General features: G+C 42.5%; 1 protein-coding gene across 1 annotated transcript in view; it reads right to left on the reverse strand.

Annotated features, from left to right (window-relative positions):
- LOC138299846 (broad substrate specificity ATP-binding cassette transporter ABCG2-like) overlaps nt 1-18496 on the reverse strand; it is a 322474-nt gene that overhangs the window by 288884 nt on the left and 15094 nt on the right. The window contains exon 2 of the mRNA XM_069238476.1: nt 11699-11925. Coding sequence (XP_069094577.1) covers nt 11699-11907 — 209 coding nt within the window. The 5' untranslated portion in view covers nt 11908-11925. The remainder of the gene's footprint in view (nt 1-11698; nt 11926-18496) is intronic.

Raw genomic sequence — 18496 nt, forward strand, 5'->3', positions numbered from 1 at the left:
GAAAAATAATGTGGAATAATTTTGTTTCCAGTTTTGACAAAAGTTACTGGCCCTATAAGGTTTAAAATACTTTTAGCATTGCAAATATTTACCAACATTAGTCCATGCTCCTAACTAAATAGTGTTTTGCCATATGCGAATGTGGGCCACTTTTTTTTTTTTACTGCCCGGGCCTAATTATGGCCCCAATACAACCCTGCCCACGGGTAACCTACTGCAGCCCCACGACTGTCCAAGAAACGTGCATCTCTAAATATCTACAAATCACAGCCCGAAACCTAAAACAGACAATAGAAGCCGCCCTCACAATGGAAATGCAATGTTTGGAATTCTACGACAACACGCGAGGGCAGGTTACACAAGCCGGGTTCGTGAGGACTCCCGCATTATGCAATTACCTACAGCTCTTGGCGTCCGCCTCTTCACACGCCACCACCTTTGGCACAGCTGACTCAGACACTGCGCGTCCACGCGCGTGGCCGGAACTCTCACCCGAATTAACCCTTGTTGACGTCTTTGGAGCACGCGGTTCAAACTGAAATATCACTCGTCAACCATGGCGGCTCCCTATCAACAAAAAATATCTGCACTCCTGCAAGGCCGGACTGAGAGAGAAAACGGCTCGGGCACCAAATAAAAGTGACCGCATTTGGGAATTATAAGGCTAAAAGTGCGGCCAATGTTTGCACGCTGTATATGTGTTTTGCAAGGTATGGAAGACTACATGGACTTGAGCTTGCTGCAGGCGATGTTCCTTTTAATATCGAGGAACTCGACAGTAAAAAACGGAGCTGCAGACCATAAAACAGGGTTATCAATCGGCCCAAAAAAAAAAAACGGCCCACACACTGACCTGTCAGATTAGCACCTCTGGCACCTCCCGGAAGCCTGATAAACCAGTCTGCCCGTGCCGTGCAAGGGCAAGGACCCCCGGACCCGACATCTCGAGAGAAACACCTGTATGCCGATGCGCTTGTTACTGCAAAACAACCAAGGCCCCACTAACTAAGGAGCGTATTTGTCTTACTAGAAATATGTCTTAATATCTTAGAAGAGCAAGGTGGCAAGGCCTACGGTAGAGTTTTTAGGTTTACGGCGTTAGCTGTTTGATTTGATATAATTCTATTTTAGCGACATAAGTGCGTGGCTGGAGGCGGGCACAGCCGCAGGAAGAAAGGCCGGATTGCACATTATTCCTACGCTGTTCAGCTTGCTTGCCAGTCACGTGAGCGCTGAAGCACAGGCGGGCACCTAGGTGAAGGTGGCACCAAAGGGTATGGGGCAAACACCTCTGTGAAAGCAAGACTTACCCGCTCAGCCGGGGACGGCTCACCCGGGATCATGTTTTGTTAGAATGAACACATCAATTGATAGATTTGATAAAGTGCTGCACGGGTAAACTGGTGCAGCGCGAAATTAAATACGTCGCCTATTTTCTAAACATTATAAAGGCTCCCAAACACGCTGCAACATTACTAAGGTCTGTGGGAGCCTGTACACGTTAGTAAATCCTCCGCTTAATGGGCGACAAAGTTGTTAGAGGCAGCAAGGGCGTAGGTGGGATGGATCAATGAGTGGAAAGATGGATGTACGGATGGAGGAGTAAAAGAATAGATAGACAAGTGACAGGGAAGGTGGATGGATTGGTAAGTGAAAGGAAGGATGGCTGAGTAAAAAGGGGGTTGAATGAATGAGGAGAGAAAAGATGGGTGGATAGCTGAGTGAAAGGGAAGGTGGACGGATGATGAGAGAAAAGACTGACGGATGCATGGATGAGTGAGTGAAGGGATGGAGGACTGAGTGAAACGGAGGGACGATAGATTAATGGATAGGAAGATTGAGAGGATGGGTAGATGCATGGCGTGAAAGGGTGTATGGATGGAGTGAAAGGGTGGATGGATGAGTGAAAAGGTAGATGGATGGATGCATGAGTGAAAAGATGGATGAGAGAAAGGATGGATTAGTGGGAGAATATGTGGATGAGTGAATGGCTGGATGGACGAGTGAAGGGTAAATTAATTATGAGTGGATGGGTGGAAGAAGGAGTGAAAGGAGGTATGTCTGTGAAAGCATGAATGTATGAGTGAAAAATAAGAATGGATGGGATTAGTGAGAGGGAGGATGAACGGAGTGAAAGAGTGGATGGATGAGTGAAAGGATGAATTAGTGGAAGACTATATGGATGAGTGAAAGGGAGGGTGAATTCCTGGATGGATGAGTGAAAGGATTGATGAGAAAAAGGATGGATGAAAGAAAGAATGGATGGATGAGTGACGGAAAGTGAATGTCTGGGAGGATTGGTGAACACGTGGATGGATGAGTAAAAGGGTAAATGAATGATGATGAGTGGATGGGTGGAAGGAGGCATGAAAGGATGGATAGCTGAGTGAAAGCATGGATGAAAGAGCGAAAGCATGGATGGATGAGTGAGTGGATGTATGAGTGAAAGGATAAATGAATGATGAGCGGATGGGTGGAAGGAGGAGTGAAAGTATGGCTGTGAAAGCATGGATGGATGAGTGAAAGGGAGGATTGACAGATTGATGGATGGGATGAATGAGGGGGAGGATGGGTGGATGAGTGAAAGGGTGGATGGATGAGTGACAAGAAGAGTGAATGTCTGGAAGGGTGAGTGAACATGTGGATGGATGGATGAGTAAATGAATGATGAGGAGTGGATGGGTGGGTGGAAGGTGGCGTGAAAGGATGGACGACTGAGTGAAAGCATGGATGGACGAGTGAAAGGGAGGATGGATGGAGTGAAGAAGGAATGGATGGATGGAGTGAAGGGGGATGGATAAAGGGCTGAACGGATGGATGGATGAGGGAATGGGTGGATGGATAGGTTTGAAGATGGATGGTTGGGTTTGGCTGTAAATAAGCGGAACCGGCAGAATGGCGAAAGACTGAATAATACATGAAAGAATGAAGGGTTTATGGAATTCAAATGTGAAATTGCGACTATAGGCAGGTGGATGAAAGAATGGATGGATAGGTGCTTGGATGGAAGTGACAAGACGGCTCTTTTGGGCAGGGTCGTGATGACTTGCTTTGTTCGCTTTGTGCCATAACAACTTGTTTTGAAGTGGGGAGTATTTTCATTTTCTGGCTTCTCTCTTGGTGGCCTGAAAAGTTATTACTGTGTAAAATGGAGATCCGCTAATCGCGGTCTTAGAAACATAAAAGCCTTCTTACTTACATAAGAGCCTTATTACTGTGCAACTTTTAATGGGCCCAGTGATTTTCCGGTACACAAGCTTCACTGAAATTGATAGCACATCTTTGGATTGACCAGAGATAGTGAGATCGCAGTGTTCAGAGTAGATTTTCACCTTAAGTGAGAACATCAAAGTTGCTTTTGCTTTTGACAGCGTGACGTAGATGTAGCAAGTTACTGTGCAGAATAGCGTTTAAGGCTAGTGCCCTCCAAAATGTGTCAGTAGAGGGCTTATGTCCATCTCCCCACTCGCACTGGCATTAAACTAGGACCGGGAAGAGCTCTGAGAGAAGCACCTATCATGCACAAGACACAGTAAGAGGATGAATTCAGAGCCATTTGAAGGCTTGGGAAAAGTGGGAAGCCTCCCAGGGCCCTCACCTTCCAACAGGACCCCAGGTAAAGTGACGAGGACAGTGATATGTCCCACAGTGAAATAATGGAGTACATAAAAGACAGGTCGTTTTTAAATTTCACAACCGGTCATGCACCTATATAGAAAAGGAATTAAAAGATAATTCTCTCTCTCTCTCTCTCTCTCTCTCTCTCTCTCTCTCTCTCTCCACCTGCCTCCAGATGGATGTGGCTGCCTCTTCTCACTCTGTTCCAGTGGTCTAAACCCCACCTTTGGCTACCTCTCTCTCAACACCCCTCTCTTTCCACCTCGCTCCATTACTGCATGTGCCTGCCTCATATGTCTCTCTCATATCCCTCTTTGTACCTCTACTCTCTCGCTATCTCACCCCTGTCTCTGCGCCTCAGTGCTCTGTTTCCATCTGCCAATACATTTCTCATCACCTTCTGCCTAAAATCTAACTGCTGCAAAACCCATGGCACAAATATGCCCGAGATAACATAAAGTGACGAATAAAAACTCTTTGCAAATTGTTAACACAGCATATGCGTTCTGAGTAAATGAAGGACATAAATCAAACGCAAACTCACTAGAAGTAATCCTGACCTCTGAACGTTTGAACGAGCTCTGCTCTTCCCAAAGCACAAGCAGGTGAGAAACAAGAACAAGTCTGGCAAAAATAACTGAATAAAAACAGACACATATGGGTCAAACAAACACTTAAATGATCAGAGGGTTGGTCTCTTATGAGTGCTAATGGGAACTCGCTCGAACAGCCAAGGGAAAACAGATGTCTCTTGCCACAATAGTTTCCATCTTCTGAAATGACTTACAAGGGCCAATTCATAGGGAGGTGACAAGTGCCTTAGTCAGGACAAAAGGCTCCATTTCCTTCCAAGTCGAGAGTAGCCATCTGGCTTTGGAGGTGGAATTTCTCATGTAGGGCTACTTCTTACCTGCAACAACCTGTCAGCTGATGGTGTCCTGCCATTCCCTCTGAAGTTAATTCACCCAACAAGAAAACGGTACTCAGCACCGCAGTTACGCATCTTACTTCAATAACGAAAATGAAAGTCTTGTGCTCCAGCATGTGTGAGCCTACAGAACTTTGGCCCCTCCAGTTCTTTACAGAGAAACGTCTGCCCACAGTGTAGCAGGCCACTGCGGTGCCTCGCGACTGATGATGCTGCTCACCCGGATGTAATAAAGCATGCATCCATTATCCTATTCAGTCCGATTAACACTCGCGTGTCCGCCACTCAAACAAACTCATATTTTCTAATCCACCACTAATCCTTCTTGGCTTCCGGAGTAGCATGCTACTCGCCAAAAAGCTCTTCAGTGCAATGTCAGGGGTAGTACGCGCTATATAAATACAATTACAAATTGCAGATGCTCCCTCTCGCTCAGAACAGTCGAACAGCCAATGAAAGGGAGGTCGCTGCTCCTCTCTGAAGCACCCTCCATGGTCATACACCGTACCCTTCTTCAGAGATGTCACGGGGTAGACGTAGGTGGCCTCTATATGATGTAGGTTACTTGGTTCCTTTCAGGAAGGAAATAGACGGTGTAGGCTCGAGGATTTAGCAATGCAATCTCCGTGTACACTCCGAATAGGAGAAGTTTCCTTGCAGAAAAGCCTGTAGTTATAAAGAGTACTTTGGCATTAAAGTTTGTGAGTGATGCAGCTGCTTTCTAACCAGCAATAGTTCTCTAAATAACCCAACATAGAGTTAAACGTGTCCTGGTTACTGCTCAACACGCAATAACATTTGAGTGTATATATACTCATGAACTAAATGAATCGCGATAATGACAACAATCAGGGCCGGGCTAGGACAGAATATAGGCCAGGCCACCAAAATAAAAGTGAGCCCATTTCAGTGAATTAAATACCTAAAAAGTGGCCAATGTTTGCAAACTGGGGCGGTTTTGACGAGTTTTGAAATTATGAAAGGCTGCATGGACTTAAACTTGCTGAAGGCAATGCTAGTTTTGATAGGATGTGAATCAACAGTAAAACCGACCCAGCAGACTATAAAACAGGTTCACAATCAGCCAAAAAACGGGCCCACAGTCCTGCCAACTCACACGACGGCACCCTGTGATACAGGATATAGGCTCCCTTCACAGGGTCACCCGGTTAGAAGCCAATATCACGCGGTGGCAGGGAAACCGAGCTGAAAACCCCTGTAAACAGTGGCTTTCTACTGGTTTTTGGAGGCTCTGATATGCCGATGTCCATTAATGGGTGTGAAAACACCCCAGGACATCGGCAGCAGTCACAGCAACATATTTATTTTTTTAGGAGAAGTTCCTAGGTGGAGGCGAGAGTGCCACTTAATGCTCTTATCAACATGAGGCAACACCCCCATCCAAGGCCCCAACCCCTTCTCACAAGGTGTAATTTTCGAATTAGTTGGCAGGTCTGCCAAGCACTGACCTGTCTAACCAGCCCATCAGGCTTGATTGATTGCCCGATCCTAATCACAATGGAACAGGGCGAGAGAAAAGAACATGGGTTAGTATGGGAAAGATTTTAAGAAAATGCTATGTTACTCCTGGGATTCGAAACTACGTAACTGTAATGATATGCATCAACGAGAGAGCCGAAAGAGAAGAAGGACTACAACAGCCATGTTAATTAGAAGGCATACAAGTGTGAGTAATTGAAATACCTATTTGTTGGAGCGTGATTATACAGCATTTATTGGCAACTGATTACACAAATATTTGGGATTTTAATGTCAGTGGCCCCTTCAGTCACGCTGTATAAAATCCTCATTCAGGAGCGGTCAGGCGGTCTCTGGTTTAGTCAGGAGGAACATCTGGCTAATAAAGCAGACATCACCCAAAAGGAGGCCCGAACATTCACAGAACCAATAATAAGTCTGTCGGAACAGCACGCAAGTGAAGACATAAGTGAAGAAGGATGTAACGGCATCACCTCCAAGATCACTTAAGTAAACAAGTCCAAATAATGCGTTGTGTAGTATATTGTCCAATCAAATAGCCTCACGTGCCATAGGATACATGGACAGTTTCAACGGTAGGCTCTTGGAATGATCTAATATTTTATGGCAAAGCACAGCATCACGAGACGCAAATCCACTGCAACTGCTAACACATTCCAAGCCCCAATGAATATGATGTGCCAGCAGAAACACTGGGGTAGAGCACACAAACACTTTCTCAATGCTGCACAGCACCCCACCAGAATAACTGTCATCATATGACCTATACCACGAAAAATAACTCCAGTTTCAAGAAGAGTGGCAGAGATTTGGGGCCTGATTCACAAAGGTAAACTTACGCTTTTGTGTAAGTTTACATTTGTTTTGGAATTCACAAGCTAGGATTAATAGTCATTTATGACTCCCAGTCAGGGCGGAGAACCCTGCCTATAAAAAGATAGGAATGTGTTTTTTTTGGTGGAAGGGACTTTACCTGATAAATCGCATAGGGATTTCCGTCCAAGGTAACAAAAGGCCATCAGACCTACTCTACCATTTTCTCTGTATGGTCCTCTATACTCAGGGTTTCCTCTCTGCAATTTATCCTCATTCTGACCCCTCCTCCTCAGATTTCAACTTAAAGGAAACTTGGAAGCTGACAATACTCTTCCACACTTACTACTGCGCAGCCACAGGCACTAGCAATGATACTGGGCTACTGATACCACTGATGGAAATGAGAAAGTGACACTACTGAGCCACTGAATAAACTGATCCAATATATAGTCCTCGTTATTCAACATTCTTTTGCTTCGATCATGATGATGATAAGATCAGCTAATGAGTCCATTAATCCGGAGTTGCTGATTAAACTGAAAGTTGATACTGACTACCCCCCTCCATGTCACTGACACATTAATAATTGACTGGTGATGATATTGAAACCCAGCATTATTGACCAATAACGATATTAAGTTACTAGTCATAAGTCGAGTGAACAATTTACTATTTATCCCCCCCAGCTGTTACCTAGCCACCTTTGTCATAAATGCTCATAGTAAGAAGACCAGGACTAAGGCACCTGTCATTACTTTTCCCAATGAACCAATCTGGCCCACTGTCTTCACCACTGAATTTGTCAGAGTAACCAACTCATGCCTCCTTTATTGAGCACGGTCCTCGCCACAGGACAACGACCTGGAGTACACATATCTACAAAATGGCAGCTGGCACAATAATATACAACCTTCTTACAAGGCTTAGCAAGGATTACGTAGCTTAGATCTTTTACTCCCATTGTCTGTCAGAGGATAACCAACACTGAAACCATTCCACAACCTCTTTCCTGCTGTGCATACAGGGTTCTGTACCGGGCATAGTATCCCGATGGGTACTGTCAGCGCTTACTTTGTGCCAGAATGAGTGCCGGTGACCAACACTCTGCGCTGAAACCCGCAGTCAGTGCAATTAAACATCGGCGCGCCGAATAACCGGGCTGCCTAGCACTGAGCTCACTCCATGCCTCTTCAATCCACTCCAAGACACTCCCAGCCTCGGTATCTCACTTTACTCACTCTCGCCGTCTCTTTAATGGCAGCTTTTACGCCTTTCTCTTCCTCGTCTTTCCGCTTTCTTTGTTCTTCCGGAAATGTAAGATACAGACATATAAGTGTGCCCACCGGCTCAAATTAAGCATTAGACACGGTCATATTTTGAAATCCTTTGCTTGCAAAACATTTCGTTCTTTGGCTAAAAAAATGAAAATTCGCACTAAAAAATGCAGTTTCCCTATTTTGTTTAACATTTTCAGGGGACAGGCCTCGCCTGACTACTAGTGCTGGGTGCGAAAGGACGTTTCGGCGAATGGGCTTAGTGATTGGAACTAATGCATAAGCACTGAAGGATGTTCAGTCGTTTTACGGAGGTTTAGATATCCTAAGAATGTGGTGATGAGATATTGGGTACAGCGGGGAGGATATTGGGAGAGAGCACACTGAAAAAGTCTACTGGGTTTCTTGATGCCACGTTTGAAAATGCAAAATCCCCATAAACAGATTATGACATAAAAATAACCTATTGGTGGAATCTGCAGGCTGCCTAGTAAAATAATTTGAGGGCAGCTTTTAGTTTCGAGTCCAGCCCTACGAGTTTGCCTATCATTCTTACCAGAGTCACTTACCAGGCCTCCAGTTAATAACATTATCTGCTCATAGTGAAGGTGGTTTGGGGAGTGGGCGTCGGTTAGAGGGGCTGCGGTGGTCATTAATTTAATTGCCTCTTCTATGGCACAGTACATCTTTGATACATTAATGAATGAGGTATCGCTATGAGTCAAAGAGCAAAAATTGTATGAATACAGTGTGGTTACCAATCTTATGGCATAACCATTTTTCCTATTTTCCAGACCCTTTTTCAGCCACATCTTCCATCTGATTTTAGCATGTAGGATTATGCATCAGAAAAAAACTTTTATTCGTGAAGGAAAATGTGTGGAAATAATAACACTACAAAACTCAGTTATTTGAATTTGTACTCTTTACTATTTTCTTTTCTCAAAGAATACTAGTTTGCGACATCGGTTAGGCAGTAAACATCCAAAACATTGTTTTGAATAGTGTTAACAATTAGATGTTGTAAGTATTATTATGTTTGATCCATGCAAGGTTAAACCCCATTAAACATTTGCAACTTACATTAAGACAATATTCTGTCTCAAAATATATTGAGGAGAAACATGAGGAATTAGATGAGGAGGTGGAAACAGGGAAAGATAAAATAGAAAAGGTAGATCATGTGGAATCTGGCATAAGCTGAGAAGGTGAAATAGATGGCAGAAGCAGAAAGACAGAGGGGAATAAAGAGAGTCATGATGGGGAGAAGAATCTTTAGGAGTCGAAATATGAAAAACGCGAGAAGAAAAGACGCAGTGACGAATGTGAGGATATGAGAAAAGGCGAGTACCCTGGAGGATGTGCAACTGGAAAAGAGAATCGAACATCGGGAAATCTGGCAGCAGAGGATGCTTTCGAGCAATAAGCAAATGCAATGGTATGAGAGTAGGTAATCAAGGTTTTGGCTGCTGTATTCTCTCGCCGATCCTACCAGCAGTGCCTGAGCAGCATGACTTCCCTTCATCAAAGCTTACCTTTTTTAGCAGAGCAGGCAGAGCATTGAGCTACGGGGTGGGCAGAAGAGCCTATGGCCTTTGGCCGCCTGCTCAACTTTCTGCCCCATTTGTTCTGGAATCACGTTCTAACATGGGCAGCACTGGCGGTGACTACAAGAGGTGGAGGATAAATCCTACAAAGTCAGATTGTCCACCTAATGGGTTCCTGTGTTGATGCTTCTGGCAGTTTCTAAGGTGACACAAAAGTGTGGCATCACGAGGGAAGGATTGAGGGAGCAGAGTATGTACCGCAAAAGGTGAATGGTTGTCCCGCTTCACAGAATGAGATGTGTGGTTCTAATGTCAACTGGCTCAACCCTTAAAGAGAAGGGGCTGGTGGGCAGGCAGTGTGCATTTTGTAGGGAGTAAGGCTAAAGTGTGTCTAGCAGCTTAACTGATGAAGTTAGGGAGGAACTATGGGTCATGATTAACATGCAGGGTTTATGCGCTGCAAGGCTACTCGGCACCCATCTCCCATGATAGCTCCCATCCTGAGCACAACCTCTGCTGCACCCAGAGCATCCTGTGTCCTTTGGAAGGTTTCCAGCTCCCCTCAAACTCAGGGTCAAAACACCACAGTACCTGCCCTGCCAACTGCGTGATACCGTGCTATGCTGAAAATACACATGGAGCCTTTTTATCAAACTCATGATGTCTTGACCTTCATGGAAACAGCCTTATTGTGCCACCTTGTTTTCAGAGTATCTTCTCCCAGCTTCTCTAATGTGAACGTTTCAATTACCCAGCAAAAACTTTGGCTTCACCAACTCCCACTTTTGACTGCCAAGACTAGCTGAAATCACAGTGATGGCTGAAGTGTAGGAAAGAGGCAATGCCTAGGGAGAAGCGAACTGAATTGTGTACATACCCTAGCCTCACAAACTGCTTTTTTCAGAACTTTCTGGTTGTCTGCATCTTTATTCTAGATGTGACCAGGTCGCATTTGCTTCCTGCAAAGCAGAGAACCTAAGAACAGGGATATTTTCTGAACAATAAAGAAGCAGTAGGCCTGGGGTAAAAGAGCATGAACCGGTATTTTATCAAGGCTGGCTACCACACTGGTCTGCCACTGAATGTGCATAGTTAAGAATAAATAGATAGGTGACCCTTCGAGTCATTACTCTGATATAGGTGTCCCATCATTTGTTCTTAATCTCACCAGCAGTCACCACAAATAAAGGTGTACTATTACACAGGTGGCTGACTAGGTGTTTTTATAATTTCCCTAGCACACTGGATCCCACATCTGTCCAGATAACATTAATCTCTGCACTCCCTCTGAGTTCTTTAACTGGTGAGGTTGAGTCCGTCCAGGTGGCATTGTCCTACCTGAATGGGGCTAGGTGGTCATATGATGACGCAAGACACTATATAGTGTGTGAGACCACCTAGTCCGTAAAGCAAATTTCCCCTACCACATAGCTTTAAGCAGCACGCAAAATAAACCTCAAAATCTGAGACAAAAGGGTCCAAGGTAAAAGTTGTTGCCAGTGGTTCCCACACAAATACCCCATACTTCCTGTTTATACGGTTCTGTCTCTGGGGAGAAAGTATGGGTTGTTAGTCTTTCCTCTCTCCCCGACTCTCTGATTGTGGTAAGACACAGTTAAGAATAGACTGAAGAAGGATCATGGCCTTTAGAACAAATCTACAGAATCTTGCAAGCATGACACTTATTATTCATCCCCGGATAATCTTTATACCTGTTAAGGTCCTCTAACTATTCAACCCGAAAAACAAATCTTTGAATTTAAATATAACAATAAATATTACTTATCCCACAAGTGAAGCAAGCATATTCTTTGCATTCATTCACTGATGCACAAAAAACATGTTACAAAAATGTGTAAGTTGTTCAGGAATTTTAGCAAAGTTGGTCATGTAGCCACGCAAATAGCCAGACTACCCAACATCACGAAACATCTTTTACACTCAGCTCTTTCTCGCTTTCTCTTCACAGGCCCCGCAATCCTAAAGTAACCAATAAAGAAGTATTAGATACTTACTTGATTTCGGTCAGTATAGTTTTTTCAACAATCTTTGGGCGACATATGAGGCCACTTTTCATTTTCACCCTGTAGCAGATGTTATGAAAGGAGACTGTGCTTCCTTTGACACCTTTCTGTTGGCCATTAATGGACATTTTCTTCACATGAAAGCCATTTGTACTTGGTTCCGACATAGGTATTGTGGTGTGTTCCGGCACCTCCGACATGACTGACGGTAGGTACTCCTATTGAAAAAAATAAAGGTGGATGTTAGACCTTTGGTGACATCAGTTGGTAGCAAATAGTATTATTACAAGCATAACAAAGTTGATTATGGTCATATATGCTGTAACCTGCTTACTGATCTCAGTTTCAAACCATCTTGTTATCTACTGATTTCAATACATATATATTTTCACTGGGATATCCAAAGATCTTGTATCTAACCCAGAAATCCATTAGCTAGCCACATTACTGCCTAGCTAATGGATTTCAATCTCCCAGGGTATGCTTCCACCAAAACCAGGAACACAACCTTTGTGGAGTCACTTGACGTCTTAGAACTCTCCTCTCACATAAATTCTCTCACCATACTATGGATCACCAGGACCTATCTAGCTGCTCTCTTTCCACACTCGCTCACATTAAACCTTTTTGCCTAGACTGGAGGGATCACTGCAGCATCGCAACATAACAAAACTCAAGTAGCTTCACATTGTACACGAAAGCCGCCAAAGATTGCGCATGCTCTCAAATCTTGGATTAAGGTGCCAACTTTTGTTTTTTCTGTGAGCTGTGGTGGGGGAAACACCCCCTTGTGTATTAAAAACTCTAAATAAAGCCCTTGGTCTTAATTTTAAGTAGCTCACAATACAAAATAGACTGCTTAAACGCCCTGAGAATATCCCTAAATATGTCCTTTTTCCAAGTTTTTATTAGAAAATTAATATTTTATACCAAACTCCACACTATGGTCTGAGGTTTTTTGCCACTCTGTGGTATGTTAACATATTTTGGTTCACATGTTGCCTGCAGCTGCCGCAATTCTTAAGCTGCTGTAAACGATCTGTTGCATGGCCCAGTGATCAGTGCAAGTAAATCTAGTTGTGCGCTGGTGGTTTCTCTCCATTCACTTGACCGTGAGGCCGGGTTCAACCTACCAGGGGGCCCCCTATTTAGCTGAAAGCCAACAAATATCTGTAAAATAAGGGAAGATCAGGGGCCCTTCATCCCATTCTGTGGGGACGGGGTGCTGACATTTTGCGTTATTACTCTGGATATTCCTGTTTACATTGGTCACCTAGGTATTTCTTTTGCAATTGAATCTGCTCTTTGGAACTTTACAAACACTATGATGCTTGCTGAGCCTCTGAATAAACAAGAACTTCTTCTCCTGTTTCCACAAGTGAACAATATAGGAAATGTTAGTTATTGTTATGTTCGTGTATGGCATGGCTTTCGTTGGTTTATTTCGATACTAGCAGCTGGGACAACTAACCCAGAACTTAGTTTCTGGTAGGCGAGTTATCACTTGAACTTCCTGTATCTTGGTCCTCTCTACACACACCTCACGGTGATTCAAACCTTTCGATTTTCTGAGATAATCCATAACAAAGTGGTACAGTGCCGTGGAGGGAGTTTCAGAGGAGTAACCGCTTGCCTCCTACGGTTCCTCTCATAAAATGTAGTCTATAATTTTTGGTACCAAACGAAATTAACCAAGTCTGGAAATTAAAAATTCTGAAAAGGTTATGGATATTTCGCGTAATTTCTGGTAAAAAAAAGCCTCACCTTTCATCAAGAAACCATTTACCATTTTACTTCCACCACTAGCCTTTCTGCATTCAAATGAATTGTCAAAAAACGATCAGTTTGTATTTTGCACAATACTTAGTCTACCACTTCACAAATGTCAAACGCCTAAAACCCTTTGAAAATGATGTCAAAATAAACAAGACAGTCCCACGTGTGCCGTAGCAGAGGTACCACAGCATGTCACAGGACACAATCACACCTCCATTTCCTGGAAACTAGCTTCTGGTGGGTGTGATTTTCTCACACTTGATCTGTGGTCTTATGAAAATGTTTTCTTATCTTTAACTGTCACTCAGGGATACTTTGTGTGCAACCACAAGTTGTTTTCTACTCCCACTGTGTTTTTTCCATTATTAGGCTCTTTTATACTTGCCTTGAGCTATATGTCAAGCAAAAACAATCACTTATTCAGGATAGAATTAAATAGTTAGATTACTAATAGCAATTACAAGTAGGGACATTATAAGACCCTAAAGACTGGAAGCCCAATCAGAGGTAAGCCACCATAATACAAAAAGAGAGAACAATAGGAACAATATTTTGTATTAAATTGTATTCATGTTGGTAACACACATACATTGAATACAAAAAAAATAGCTGGTACTACGAAAAACATGATGGTGTAAACCGGTGCAGTGCTCGAGTGAAGCAAGGTGGATCAGCATTTTAGAAGAAAACACACGCAACTAGCTATCCGAAGGAGATGATTCGTTCAGTGATACTATATAACATAGTCAAAATATATCATCAACACATGAAAATAATGTACTCTGTTCTGCTTAAAACAGAGAAGAGTTTGGCATCTTGTTAGCAGTGTTGTAAATAAGAGATTTTTCTAATGGCCAGCGCAGTCTCAGGAGGAAGGACTAGCGAGTTAGCCCTCCCAGAATGTATTAGAGCGTTGATGCTTCGAGTCTTAAGTCAACAATGTGACAGGCTCTTCACCCGGACAAAAAGAGCGAGTTGTGGATTTGTCATTAACGATGAATGAAGATGACGACGAGTGTTCAGAAGGCTCACTTCTGACACTAGTTGCCATGATTTCTGCCAGTCACATCAGGACAGCACAGCTCTTCAAACAGCCCAATGTCCCAGAGGCAGAAGAAACCTTTCCCACCCACTGTGCAAAGGGAGATCCTTCTGAAAGCTCTTGATCCCATCCTTTTTCTTTGTTGATGGTAAAGTTTTAGTGGTTATGTTAATGGTCACCTGTCACTCATTGTTCTTGTGCTTATGATTGTGTCCATAATATATGGATTTGAGGGTTGAAACATACTCTTACATCAGCATATCACAACAGAATCAATGCATTTAAGGATGTTATGGTCTGTATTGTTTTGAATGCTGTTTTTTATGAGTCACCTCTATTATGTTCTTCACCATATCACCGTTTGCATTACTTGTTCTTCGCCCCTTTGACCCTCCTATATAATTCTTAAGGTTTCTTTGCAAATCAGATTCAGCATGTAATGAAATTCATTAATATGCAATAACCTGTGCATCTGCATCTCTAGCCAGTCCGCTTTGTGTATTTAAAGCAAATCCCTTTTACTGATATAAAAGGTAAACATATTTTCTTGAAACTGTGGTAAATGAATCCATTGAGCGCGTTTGTCTTTGAGGGGCAGATTAAAATCAAGGTTAAACCTGAAATATTTAGGTGTGCCTGTGAAAAGCTTAAACAAGTATATTTGTTTTTTTTTAGCCCTACATTACTCTGTGGGCCTCTTGCAACAGGTAGCATCAGGTAACATCTCACTTTCTCTAATATTAATCACAGTCTGCTCATTTACTTCTTGCTATTTATCATTCTGTATTTCTAATGCACCAGACAAAGGGGTCATTTAAAGACTGGTGGGGAAGAAGCTCTGCCACAAAATCGGCAGCATTTATATCCAACAAACTCATGGGTCCCCCAATACATTTATTGGGATAATGCCATTGACTGACCAGCAGCAGAGTCCTCGCTGGCAGTCTTTGTCAGCATCCCAGCAGCTTTGGCGCACTGGAACACCCACCATATTTACAGCAAGGGGTCCCAATGCAGATTATTTGTGCCCATGTGTGCTAGCAAGGCATGGTGGATCAAGGCAGAGAAAAAAATAAAAAGACATGCTCTAGGCATCGGGATCTTCATCATTTTTTTCCCTCAAAAACACAACCACATTTTGGGGGATTGTTACTAAGAAACAAAAAATAAGGCAGCATGGGTTGCCATGACATGACGATCCTTTAAGCACCAATTTATGATGAAACATCTTCCATCATGTGAGCAGGAGAATTTTTATCAGAAATGATCAAATTGAGCGGGCGGTCTGTTGCTGGGGGGAGAGAGAGAGGGGTCTCTGCCACCTTGGCAGACCTCCATCTGGGATATATAGGTTTTTCCAATATAAGATAAAAGATGGTTGAACAGCTTTCTGCATTTCATTAACAATGCTTCAGCTTCCATATCAAGCGAGCATAAACCTTACTTGGAACTGAACAAAGATTTTCATTTATTATGCCTTTTGGAAGTGATAATGCAACATTCCAGCACTTGCTCTCGATTTTATGTTTAAATGGGGTTTCTAGATTATGGAATAGGCAGCCAGCAGCCATGTAGGACTACAGTGGATACTTTGCGTGTGCTTAGTCAGAAGATATAGCAAGAGGTCACCGTACACCTGGATGAACTTATTCAAAGCACTTACCACACACAGTGTGCTGTCGCTCACAACACAATGCTGAGTTTCTTCCAATAAACTGTTAGTGAACTGAATGCTAGTGCATTTGTTGCAAGGGACAAGCCCGTGTCTGTTAATGTATTTACTTTCTAATAGCTAGATAAGCTGTCCACCTTTATCTCCCTATTCCTGTCTTGGACATTACAACAAGGCCATCTGCATACAAGACTTGTTAACAGAAGATTGTCTTGCAGAAAGTATCTACCCACCACAGGCAAACCAATCAGTAGGTTTGACAGAAATAACAAAATATACTGAGGCACAAATATGAACCGCTGATTGAGACCATCATAAAAGTAGACCTTTCCCAGACATTGAGCCCAGGAGGTCCAACGGAACACCTACACAATTAGAGAATTGAACCTACTTTAAAGAAGTATAATAATCCTCAAGATGTGCCTAAGTCGGGCAGTGTTTGGCATAGGAGGGACTACTCAGTGAAAGTCCATGAAGCAGTTGCAACGTGGACTTTGTTGCAGGAAAACACATTACGAAGGCATGTGGACCAATGTGAAACCAATCTGCTCCCTTGCAAACAAAGTTTTTTTTTATTCTTACCAATTCTCAGGTCATTCATATTAGATACAAGCAAAGATGTCCACTGCACAGTCCAGTAAACAAAATAGCCTGCAAGAATCTGGATTACTCTATTCTCTCATCTTATGGGCTGTTTGAACTGTATCACCAAAAAATACAGAGGAAAATGACCAGATCTGGCTATCTGAACAAAGAGTAATAATACAATTCATCCCCCGCACACCAGTGGATAGAAAGCGTTTTAATTATGGTACTAGGGATCCCATCAATGACTGCGTAAGATGAATTTTAAAACACTTGTTAAACTGAATAGTGTAAAGACTTTTATTGCTGAATTATCTAATTGGCATTCTTCTAAAGTTAGGTTACTTGTATTACTGACACAAAGGAGAACCATATTATGAATCCAGGCTCGTTCTGAGATATGGAGATCAAGGCTGTTAAATTTCCATGTGCCATTGACCAGAAGCATTAAAAAAACATGCTATTGCTGTCTTTGATTCCACCTTCATCTCCATTAACAATCAATAAGCTAGAAAACCCAATTTTTATTCCTTCTATAGCTTCTAATTTATCTCTGTTAAGATACCGAAGCGTCTTCTTTGTTCAGCCTTTTGTATATATGGGGCGATTGTTGCATAACAAGTTTAGCCTTAGAGCCATCAACGTCAAACCATCAGGAATCATTTGTCTCAGATGATTTTGTGTTGATGATAACTCTATGATGTTCTCACATAAGTAGAAACATCAACTCTTCATAAGTGGCACTAATATTACTTTGGACTTATGTTCACTGATTGATCAGGTCCCTGGCCAAATTACTGTTGCCACTTATTTGGATTTCTTATATTTCAGGTCAATATGTTTTGACTAGTTGATTTTTTTTTCTACATTTCTTTTGTAGCTCTATCACTGCACTGAGACTTGTGCTGTTTTGCACCTCCATTTTTCTTTTGGCAATGCACATTAAATTGAAACATAAAATACATATTATATTCATAATGCGATTTATGTGTGTTCGCTACAGTAGTATATTGTGATTGATTATTGAGTCGAGGGCTCATTTAATTGTATATTTAAGAAGTTTCTTGTTGGGTGGAGCCTCGCGTTACCTTATATGCACTTTATACCCAGGTTCTTCTCAAACAGTGGGCTGTCCTATGCAGTATTTCTAACAGGAGCAATTACAATTGTGCATGGAACTAATTACCTATGTATTTGACTGTCATCTTTTTCGGAGTCTCACTGTAACAGGGCAAAGAGGGAAAATTTGCCATTTTCTGAAGCACTTTAATAAACACAGCAACTGAAATGTGGGTACGTCGGGAGATTACCTTGCAAGCTTCATCTTGAAGGAAGAAAATATAGCAGCAGCAAGCTTCTGCACACTTCCTATAATTTGGACAAGAGTATTATTCACTATCCTGTGCAGCAAAGCAGAAGACCAGCACAAACTGACGCCACCTTGTTCTACAAAGCAATATGTTTAATAAAGGTATAATACATACTGGTGTTTCGGTGGAGATAGAATACTGTTAGTTGCTTGAGGGAGGCTGAAATGTTGAATTCTGAGTTCTGGTCGATGGCTTAAGAGGTATGTGGTTAAGCGTTACATGTCTTGGTATATACAAATAAACTAATACAACTGCACTATTAGACAGCTCATTGTAGCCTAGGCAGGGATCAGACTAATTGATTACTGACGGGTGATTAAAAGTGATTAGGAATTATCTAATCT

Source organism: Pleurodeles waltl, chromosome 1_2, assembly GCF_031143425.1.
Source record: "Pleurodeles waltl isolate 20211129_DDA chromosome 1_2, aPleWal1.hap1.20221129, whole genome shotgun sequence".
NCBI classification, from domain to species: domain Eukaryota; kingdom Metazoa; phylum Chordata; class Amphibia; order Caudata; family Salamandridae; genus Pleurodeles; species Pleurodeles waltl.